General features: G+C 32.4%; 1 protein-coding gene across 1 annotated transcript; it reads right to left on the bottom strand.

Annotated features, from left to right (window-relative positions):
- Positions 1-1,756: 1,756 nt before the first annotated feature.
- On the bottom strand, positions 1,757-8,495 carry LOC123988650. The gene is made up of 5 exons (XM_046289402.1): positions 8,366-8,495; positions 7,870-8,013; positions 7,295-7,522; positions 5,684-7,162; positions 1,757-1,838 (listed from the first exon to the last, which is right to left on the bottom strand). Exons 1-5 carry the CDS (start codon positions 8,400-8,402, stop codon positions 1,822-1,824), a joined length of 1,905 nt encoding a protein of 634 aa, XP_046145358.1. The 5' UTR covers positions 8,403-8,495; the 3' UTR covers positions 1,757-1,821.
- Between the last annotated feature and the right edge of the window lie 3,207 nt (positions 8,496-11,702).

Raw genomic sequence — 11,702 nt, forward strand, 5'->3', positions numbered from 1 at the left:
GATGTAATGTAATATACTTATACCTTCTACAGATCTATTGACATTTTGCAACAATATCAATACTACTGTATCTGCGTTAGATATGTAATATACGTATAATAACAATATTATTATTACTATATCAGCATTAAATATGTAATATACATTTAACTACTATATCATTATTACTATATCTGCATTAGATATGTGATATATTGATATCTTCCTACAGATCAATGTACATTTAGTAATAATGTTATTATTACTATATCTGCATTAGCTGTGTAATATACATTTAATAACAATATCATTATTACTACTACATCTTCATTAGATATGACGTAATATACTGATACCTTCCTACAGGTCTATGGACATTTAGTAACAATATCATTCCTACTATATCTGCGTTAGATATGTAATATACATTTAATAACAATATCGTTATTACTATATCAGCATTAGAAATGTGATATACATTTAATAACAATATCAATATTACTATATCTGCATTAGATATGTAATATACATTTAATAACAATATCATTATTACCATATCTGAATTAGATATGGAATATACACTTAATAACAATATCATTATTACTATATCTGCATTAGATATGTGATATACATTTAATAACAATATCATTATTACTACTATATCTTCATTAGATATAATGTAATATACTGATACCTTCCTACACATCTATGGACATTTAGTAACAATATCATGCCTACTATATCAGCATTAGATGTGTAATATACATTGTATAACAATATCATTATTACTATATGTGCATTAGGTGTGTAATATACATTTAATAACATTATCATTAGTACCATATAAGAATTAGATAGGTAATATACGTTAAATAACAATATCATTATTACTATATTGCATTAGATATGTGATATACATTTAATAACAATATCATTACTACTATATCTGCATTAGATATGTAATATACATTTAATAACAATATCATTATTACTATATCAGCATTAGATATGTAATATACATTGATGCAGATACAGTAATAATGATATAGTTATTTAATGTATATTACATATCTAATTCTTATATGGTATTAATGATATTGTTATTAAATGTATATTACACACCTAATGCACATATAGTAATAATGATATTGTTATTAAATGTATATTGCATATCCAATGCAGATATAGCAATAATGATATTGTTATTAAATGTATATTACATAGCTAATGCAGATATAGTAATAATAACATTATTACTAAATGTACATTGATCTGTAGGAAGATATCAATACATTACATATCTAATGAAGATATAGTAGTAATAATGATATTGTTATTAAATGTATATTACATATCCAATGCTGATAGTTGAATAGCCCGGGTGAAAATGAATCGACAAATAATTACACTTAATTATTGGCTTTTACACACTGTCTTTATTTATTTTGATATGTAATTAAACACAAGCAGAGCAACGCAGTCCCTTGTCTCTGGCGGTCCAAAAAAACTGGTGAGAGAAACGGAGCGGAAAAGTCATGAAAAACTCCGTTACGCTCGGTCATGAAACAATAGACGACTCAACACGCAAAACGCGCATGTACGCGTGGTCGACTCACATAGAAATAATCTAACACTCCCTCCCGATCACAAGATACATGCGAGTTTACTAAGTATTTAGCATCGTTAAGCTTTTTTTTTTTTTTTTTTTTTTTTTTTTTTGATTTATGTGCGATTAATATGTAGAAAGTTAAAATTGACATAAACTTAAAAAAACATCCTCTCTCTTAATTATATCTGTTATTTGTATGTTTCTCTTCGTGTGTCTGATTGATTAACGTAGGTCTACGCAGATTTGTTGGCTGCAACAGATGTACAAGAAATGATTAATTTTAGTTATAGACACTTATTTCATTTAAAATTAGATTTGTCAATTTTTCGTGAAGTTCAAAGGACAGAGGCTTTGTAAAGATATCGGCAATTTGATCCTTAGATGGTATCCAGCCTAATTTAACTAAATTTCTTTGAACACATTCCTTAACATAGTGTTCCCGTATTTCGGTCATATGCCGAAGTTTATTTCCGCCGTTAGTTTTAGCGCTCGCTTCAGCTGCTTTATTATGGCACCATAATTGCATCGGGCAGAAGGATTTATTTAATATTATTTGTAATGAATTGTTAATTGCAACGATTTCTTGGCAGGCTTCACTCATAGCAACGTATTCGGCCTGACACGTTGACAAAGCCACATATGATTGTTTGTGTGTCCTCCAAGCAATAGAGTCTCCAAATAATTGTACCACAAAGCCGCACGTTGTCAGTGATCCTTTGCAGTCCGCAAAGCTTGCGTCCGAGAAGGCCTGCAAGTCACATCTTTTCGCTAAAAATCTTAAACCTTTGTTTTTAGTACCCTTCAGATATCTGAAGACCCGTTTAACCATTTTCCAGTCGTCTTCGGTTGGATTTAGCTGGTGTCTGCTCAAAACATTGACAGAGTACGAGATATCTGGTCGCGTAGCATTAGCAAGGTACAACAAGCTACCTACAGCCTCCCTGTAAGGTGCATTTTCTACATTCAACATTTTGGACAACTTTTCACAATCATATGTGCTTTCTCGCAATTTCCTTTCACGATTCGCAACTTGAATGGTGACCATAGGTGAACGTTGCGGATGCATTTCATTAAAGCCAAATCTCTTTAAAATTTTATCTATGTATGTCTTTTGATGTAGTACGATAATTTGTTTTTGTTTGTCTCTTTCTATGGTTATTCCTAAAAAGTTTCGCGGCTCACCCAGGTCAGTCATTTCAAATTCCATTTGCAGTTTAGTTTTTACACTGTTTAATTTGTTCAAATCGTTGCTAGCCAACAGCATGTCATCAACATACAATATCAATATCAAAAATTTATGCTTGTCCCTCCACACGAATAAACAAGGTTCAATATCATGAGACATTAAACCTATTTTCGAAGCTGCTTTTGCAAATCGCTCATACCATCGTTTTGGACTTATTCGCAGGCCATACAACGCGCGTTTCAACTTGCATACCTTTACTTGGCGATCTTTATCTGTGTGCTGAGTTCCTTCCGGAATTTCCATAAAAATTTCTTCTTCTATTTCGCCGTTGAGGAACGCAGTTTTTACATCGAGTTGGCTAACTTCTAAGGCGTATTTATTAATAATTGCAATAACTAGCCGTACTAATGGTAAACGTGAGACTGGTGCGTATGTTTCCCTTAAATCATATATATTTTTATCTTTAAAACCGCGTATTACAAGTCTAGCTTTATATCTAACTTTATTATCCTTTTCAATTTTACGTTTTAGAACCCATCTAGAATCTATGACATTCGGTTTCTTTCCGTTCTTCATCACAGTAGGCCGATCGACGAGTTCCCACACATCATTTTTCATCATAGAGTTTAATTCATCATTTATGGCTTCTAGCCACAGATTTTTCTCTGGAGTTTGCATAGCTTCTTTATAGGACGAAGGGTCTTTATTTATTTTTGCCAAAAGAGCATGATATACCTGATCTACGTCTACATTAGTTTCATTATCGTTTTGTTGCATGTTTCTGTCAGTGAATGTAATTTTGTCGCGATTTTCAAGATCTTGCGGTATATCTGCAAAGCTCGTATCATTAATATGCTGACCAGACTCATTTGGAGCTATGATATCTGATTCTGTCTCTTTAGTTTCTGATATAATCCGTTTGTTCGGTCTACCTCTCCTATTTTTCTTCTCTCCCTCCGTTTTTGCGATTTCTGCTTGATGCTCATCAGCATCCTTTTCGAAAAAGACAAACCAGTTATCTTTGTCTACGTCATCAAAAGTTGTTACCCAATCCTTAATACTATCTTTACTATATTTGTCTCCGTATACTAATTTCTCATTAAACCTGGCGTCACGGCTTTCGTAATATTTACCTTCTTCAGGTTTCAAAAAAATATAGCCGGTTGGTTTATAACCTACTAATACTACTCGTCGTCCTTCGTATCTAAATTTTGGTCCCGTTTTTCTTTGCACTTTGATATACGCGATACAACCGAATCTTTTTATCTGGTTTATATTAAAACTGTGATCTGGCGCGAATTTTTGCAAAGGAATAATCATCCCATTAGATTTGTGCGGCGTTCTATTATAAGCGTATACTGCTGCTCCTAAAGCTAAATCCCACATATTTTCCGGAAGTTTTGAATCACATATATAGGCTCTCACCTTTTTTTGTATGGTTTGGTTAAAACGTTCGGCTACACCATTGTGTTGTGGGGTATCAGGACAAGCAAGTTGCAGTTCAGCTTCAAGACGATTCAGAACCCTTTCAGTGTACCCGCCGATGTACTCCCTTCCCTGGTCTGAGCGTAAATAGCAGACTTTCGCGTCGCGTCCTAGTACGTTTCTCGCGCTTTTGACAAATGCTTCAAAACAGTAGCCTGTATCGCTTTTGGCTTTCATCGGATATGCCATCGCTAGTCTTGAATAATCATCTATAAAAACTGAAATAAACCTATACCCTTTAGGATATGTAGAGGGGTTAATGATGCCCATCGTATCCGAATGAATTATTTGTAACGGTTCTGTAGCTCTATTTCTTGTCGTGGTAAATGGCAATTTATTTATTTTTGAAACCATGCAAACTTCACAGTCTAAGATCGAGTCGTCAAACAGGGCCTTCTGTAGCTGTTGATTGTTAGGAAACTGTTTTTGTAATGCCTTTAAATATGAAATAGACGCATGCCCCATTCTCACGTGCCAAAGCATTGCATTATTGTTCTTAACAAATTTATTATATTTAGGACTAAACGGCGTTTCATTTTCTGACAATTCTGAGGTTGGCAATTCGTTTACGTCATTAAATGCTCTGTCCCAAATCGTAGTATCGAGGTTCGAATTGTCATAAACATTAGTTTTATTTACAATAGGTTCTAACAAATTGCTAATTTCAAAAGTTATTTTATTTTGTTCAACGCTACCATCCTTGCTTTCTGCCTTTGAACTTTCACGCGTTTCTTCCGATTTATTCATTGAGTTTTCGGATTGTATCTTGCAATCGTTTTCTTTCATTTCGTTTCTATCTTGTGTCAGGCGCGAAGTCACACTTCTCGTCATATATCTCGGAAATCTATCAGATCCTTTATCAGATTCTTTAGTACTCAAGAATGCAATAATCCGTTTGTTTGGGCGTTTGTTCGCGACAGTTATATTTCCACTATTTTTGTTTGATTCAAGTTCTATTACCCAATACGGCTGTTGATAAATACCCGAGATAAACGACTCATTCGAAACTGGATCAAAGATATCTATTTTTTCGTTATCAAGATATATACTCAGGCCCATATCTGCAAATTTTCTTAATGATAGTAAATTTTCAGATAGATTTTGGGCATAAATTATATTATGTAATTCTATCTCCCTATTACCACTCGTGACTGCGTGTATGCTTCCTGCTCCCTCCGTTTTCAAATCGGCAGAGGTATCATTATTCGCACATCTTATTAGGCCGCGATCGTTTTCATCAAATGTTTTAAATATCAGTTTCGAATTTGTCAAGTGTTCTGTCGCCCCCGAGTCGGCAAGAAATTTAGTAAGAAATCGCGTTTCGCTTGTGTCATTATTTATTGTCGTGTCGTCACGATTTGTTTCTTTTTCGTACGACACAGATATAAAGTTACCGCAGCGCGCATTAACGTGTAAACTCTTACCTTTGTCTTTCGCGGAAACTTCACAGTTACCTTTCTGTTGTAGATACTTTGGGCGCTTTTCGTTCCTACCTCCCCTATTCTGGCCGAATTTGCCTCGTTTGTAGGGGAATCTGGGGCGTTTAGACTCATTTTCTCGATCATACTCATGACCTTTTCGCTTTAAACCTCTTTTATTGTTAAAGCAACCTCTTTGAAGAAGTCTCGAGTTGCCGCGTCTATAATTGCTGTCTTTAGTCAGTAAGGGTCCGTCCCGTCGTAGTTTTTCTATCCGTAGTGGACACTCAAATGCTTTATGGGTCACGAACTCGTTACATTCGAAACATTTCTTTAGTCCTGTCCCTTTTCTGGGGCAATTACGGCTGATATGTCCAAAATCGTCGCAATTAAAACACCGTTCTTTTGTGTCTAGTTTACGAGCATTCAAGGCTGTACCCGTGTTTGTCATTGTAGTCATTTTATTTGCTTCCGTTTGCATTATATACATTTTAAGTTGCTCGTAAGTCAAGCCTTTACCCGTCGTATTTCTCGTCATAAAATCTATTGCTTGTACCTGTGGAACTGCTGTCATGATGGCATTATAAAAGGCATCGCGTATCTCACCATCAGTCAATCGTGCAGTTTCGGTCGAATTCTCATAACTTCTAATTAGTTCTTCAAATTTATCCCAAAATTCTGTGGCTTTTTCTTTTTGCGGATTATATTGTATGTTATAAAGTTGTTTGCGAATGCTTCCGGAGGTTACGTTTATTTCGGATCGTTTTATTTCTTTGATTTTATTTAATAACTCAACGGGGTTTTTAATATTAAGGATTTTAGAATGATAATTATTATCTAAACGATTGATTAAGATATCTCTAACTTTAAATTTATGTTTTTCTTTAGTCACGTCATCTAATTTTGAGTTTGGCATTTCACTAGAATCAATTACATATAACAAGTCTTTCTCTCTAAGTTCGGACGAGAAATAATCAAAGAAATGTTCAAATTTCATCTGTGTCGTGAGTTTGTAGTCACGTTTCGTCCCTGAGTCTTTGCTTATTAGTTCAAGTTTAATCGTTTCTTTGAGTTCTTTGGCCACCGGATTTGTTTGGTTGGAGCTGTTCAAATTTGAAGATCCAAGATTTCTAATTACGTCCGTTAATATCGAAGTTAAGTCATTTCTAGGAATATTTCCTAATTGAGATGTATTTGGCAAGTGTTCAGTCTGATTGGCATTTTCACTAGTTTCCGGCAACTCGAGGTCTTCATCGTTTCCTTCCTCAATAACTTGAGAGGAAGCCAAAGTTTGTCCCATTTCTCGAATCTGCGACCGCATGAGTTTTGTTTCTTTTTCAAAATTCATGCGCATGCTGTTAATACTGTGCATAGCCGTCGTCACTGTGCTATTTGTCGTTTTGCACAATTCTGTCACAGCGGTTACCATTTCAGCAATATTTTCACTAAAATTGGTTAAGTCTGAGCCCTCGCTTCGTTTTTCACCTGTAAAATTGACACCTTATTAACAGGTCCGTTGCCGTCGTTTCTTTCGTTTCTTTCGTTATCTGTCGCTATTATACTGTCGTCACGGGCCGACTTATAAAGGAGAGTTTGCGTATACAAAAGTCGTATTACCTGGTCCAGATGAATCACTCGTTGTCTCAGCAGCGGTCTGTCTGTCGTTTTGGCTTCTATCACTGACCATGTTGGTTTTAGATATCGTATTCTCCTTTGTTATTTCCTTTAAACACTTTTCTAACTGGTTTTTAGACTCATGCATCACGAGTGAGAAACCGCCGGATTCGGCTTTCTCGATAGCCTCGTTAATTACGCGATATTCTACGTCGCTCAAGGTGAGCCCGTCTGCAAAAAGAAATCGTTCGTCAAAGTTTCACCGACGGTTCACACCGCTCTTCTGATTTATGCATATTTTTATATTCCTTTTGGTAGACCGAACACAAGATCTGCCACCAGGAATTGAGAGAATACGTCCGCATCCGAACACAGGATTGTTTTCATATTCTCCCTCACGCATGCAACGATAGAACGCACAGCGATAATCGTTACATACGTGAACCAGTAGAATACGGTGTCACTCAGAATTGCAATTTTTTTTTTTTTATTAGTTTTGGCCTTTTATGTACGCATATAATTTGCTATAGCATTTAGAATATGATTCGGTCGTATTCAATAAAAAAAAATACACACACCCAATTTATAAACAGCTCCGCTATCTGTCGTTAAAAATATGATGCGGCCGTCGGTCGTTATCGTGACCTTTTCATTTGGATGTAGCGCGTCCAATTGAAATATCTCCTTACAAGTCTTGTAGAAGACTAGGAGCGTCATGACGTCTAAAATGAATGCATTCAATTATTAAAATGGATTTAATCGTACGTTAGCTGTCGTCAATAGAACATTAATGTTTTCGGATCGTTGTTGTTTTCTTTTTATTTTTCAGTGAAACTAGTAGGCAAGGAGTGAGCATGCCGATAACAATCGACTCGCGTGCGCGTTACCGGCAAATAGCACAATGGCCTCCTTATTTTACTACATGTCGATTTTTTTTTTTTTTATTTTTCCGTGAACCCTTTCTCAATAGGTATTTGGAAGTACAACAGTGCATTATTCGTAGATTAGTAATTTGAATATTACTGGAAACTCACGCGACTTGTTGTACTTCAGTAAGCAGTCGCACTCACTTACCACGAGCTCTACTTCCTTTTGTATTTTTTTCTGCCATCTCTTTATTTCTGCAATCAACGGTGTTTCTATTTCTGTCGTCTATGTTTCGTTTGAATTTTCTTCTGATGGAAGACGAGTTCTCTGTTTAATAAGATCACTGGTAGTTCGTAAACAAGTCACAACACACGCACAAGCGAAAAAAAAGGTTTTTTTTTTTATTATTCCACGCACAATCTTCTTATTTAGTTTTCACCTTGCGCAGTGGAAGCGTGCTGGGCCCATAACCTGTTGGTTGAATAGCCCGGGCGAATATGAATCGACAAATAATTACACTTAATTATTGGCTTTTACACACTGTCTTTATTATTCTGATATGTAATTAAACACAAGCAGAGCAACGCAGTCCCTTGTCTCTGGCGGTCCAAAAAAACTGGTGAGAGAAACGGAGCGGAAAAGTCATGAAAAACTCCGTTACGCTCGGTCATGAAACAATAGACGACTCAACACGCAAAACGCGCATGTACGCGTGGTCGACTCACATAGAAATAATCTAACAAATGCAGATATAGCAATAATGATATTGTTATTAAATGTATATCACATATCTAATGCAGATATAGTAATAATGATATTGTTATTAAGTGTATATTACATATCTAATTCAGATATGGTACTAATGATATTGTTATTAAATGTATATTACACACCTAATGCACATATAGTAATAATGATATTGTTATACAATGTATATTACATATCTAATGCTGATATAGTAATAATGATATTGTTATTAAACGTATATTACATATCTAACGCAGATATAGTAGTAATGATATTGTTGCAGAATGTCCATAGATCTGTAGAAGATATAAGTATATTACATTTTATCTAATGAAGATATAGTAGTAATAATGATATTGTTATTAAATGTATATTACATATCTAATTCAGATATGGTAATAATCATATTGTTATCAAATGTATATTACACACCTAATGCACATATAGTAATAATGATCTTGTTATACAATGTATATTACATATCTAATGCTGATATAGTAATAATGATATTGTTATTAAATGCATATTGCATATCTAACGCAGATATAGTAGTAATGATATTGTTGCAGAATGTCCATAGATCTGTAGAAGGTATAAGTATATTACATTATATCTAATGAAGATATAGTAGTAATAATGATATTGTTATTAAATGTATATTACATATCCAATGCAGATATAGCAATAATGATATTGTTATTAAATGTATATCACATATCTAATGCAGATACAGTAATAATGATATTGTTATTTAATGTATATTACATATCTAATTCATATATGGCAATAATGATATTGTTATCAAATGTATAATACATACGTAATTCACATATAGTAATAATGATATTGTTATACAATGTATATTACATATCTAATGCTGATATAGTAATAATGATATTGTTATTAAATGTATATTACATATCTAACGCAGATATAGTAGGAATGATATTGTTAATAAATGTCCATAGACCTGTAGGAAGGTATCAGTATATTACGTTATATCTAATGAAGATGTAGTTGCAATAATGATATTGTTATTAAATGTATATTACATATCTAATGCAGATATAGTAATATTGATATTGTTATTAAATGTATATCACATATCTAATGCTGATATAGTAATAATGATATTGTTATTAAACGTATATTACATATCTAACGCAGATATAGTAGGAATGATATTGTTACTAAATGTCCATAGATCTGTAGGAAGGTATCAGTATATTACGTTATATCTAATGAAGATATAGTAGTAATAATCATATTGTTATTAAATGTATATTACATAGATAATGCAGATATAGTAATAATGATATTGTTGTTAAGTGTATATTACGTATCTAATTCAGATATGGTTATAATGATATTGTTATTAAATATATATTACACACCTAATGCACATATAGTAATAATGATATCGTTATATAATGTATATTACATATCTAATGCTGATATAGTAATAATGATATTGTTATTAAATGTATATTACATATCTAACGAAGATATTGTAGGCATGATATTGTTACTAAATGTCCATACATCTGTAGGAAGGTATCAGTATATTACATTATATCTAATGAAGATATAGTAGTAATAATGATATTGTTATTAAATGTATATTACATATCCAATGCAGATATAGCAATAATGATATTGTTATTAAATGTATATTACATATCTAACGCAGATATAGTAGGAATGATATTGTTACTAAATGTCCATAGATCTGTATGAAGTAATCAGTATATTATATTATTTCTAATGTAGATATAGTAATAATGATATTGTTGTTAAATGTATATTACATATCTAATGCTGATATAGTAATAATGATATTGTTATTAAATGTATATTACATATCTAACGCAGATATAGTAGGAATGATATTGTTACTAAATGTCCATAGACCTGTAGGAAGGTATCAGTATATTACGTTATATCTAATGAAGATATAGTAGTAATAATGATATTGTTATTAAATGTATATTACATATCCAATGCAGATATAGCAATAATGATATTGTTATTAAATGTATATCACATATCTAACGCAGATATAGTAGGAATGATATTGTTACTAAATGTCCATAGATCTGTATGAAGTAATCAGTATATTACATTATTTCTAATGTAGATATAGTAATAATGACATTGTTATTAAACGTATATTACATATCTAACGCAGATACAGTAGTAATGATATTGTTGCAAAATATCAATAGATCTGTAGAAGGTATAAGTATATTACATTATATCTAATGAAGATATAGTAGTAATAATGATATTGTTATTAAATGTATATTACATATCCAATGCTGATATAGTAATAATGATATTGTTATTAAATGTATATTACATATCTAACGCAGATATAGTAGGAATGATATTGTTACTAAGTGTCCATAGATCTGTATGAAGCAATCAGTATATTACATTATTTCTAATGTAGATATAGTAATAATGATATTGTTGTTAAATGTATATTACATATCTGATGCAGATACAGTAATAATGATATTGTTATTTAATGTATATTACATGTATAATTCTTAATTGGTACTAATGATATTGTTATTAAATGTATATTACACAACTAATGCACATATAGTAATAATGATATTGTTATTAAATGTATATCACATATCTAATGCAGATATAGTAATAATGATATTGTTATTTAATGTATATTACATATCTAATTCAGATATGGTAATAATCATATTGTTATCAAATGTATATTACACACCTAATGCACATATAGTAATAATGATATTGTTATACAATGTATATTACA

The sequence above is a fragment of the Osmia bicornis genome, unplaced genomic scaffold, assembly GCF_907164935.1.
Source record: "Osmia bicornis bicornis unplaced genomic scaffold, iOsmBic2.1, whole genome shotgun sequence".
Taxonomy (NCBI): Eukaryota; Metazoa; Arthropoda; class Insecta; order Hymenoptera; family Megachilidae; genus Osmia; species Osmia bicornis.

What these genes read in the sequence shown, in the direction of transcription:
- LOC123988650 (XM_046289402.1), bottom strand. Translation starts at nt 8,402, where the DNA reads ATGGCAGAAAAAAATACAAAAGGAAGTAGAGCTCGTG. An exon ending in AAAAGGAAGTAGAGCTCGTG is followed by an intron (nt 8,014 to 8,365) that starts GTAAGTGAGTGC and finishes CATTCATTTTAG; the next exon opens with ACGTCATGACGCTCCTAGTC. An exon ending in GAGTGATTCATCTGGACCAG is followed by an intron (nt 7,163 to 7,294) that starts GTAATACGACTT and finishes TCAATTTTACAG; the next exon opens with GTGAAAAACGAAGCGAGGGC.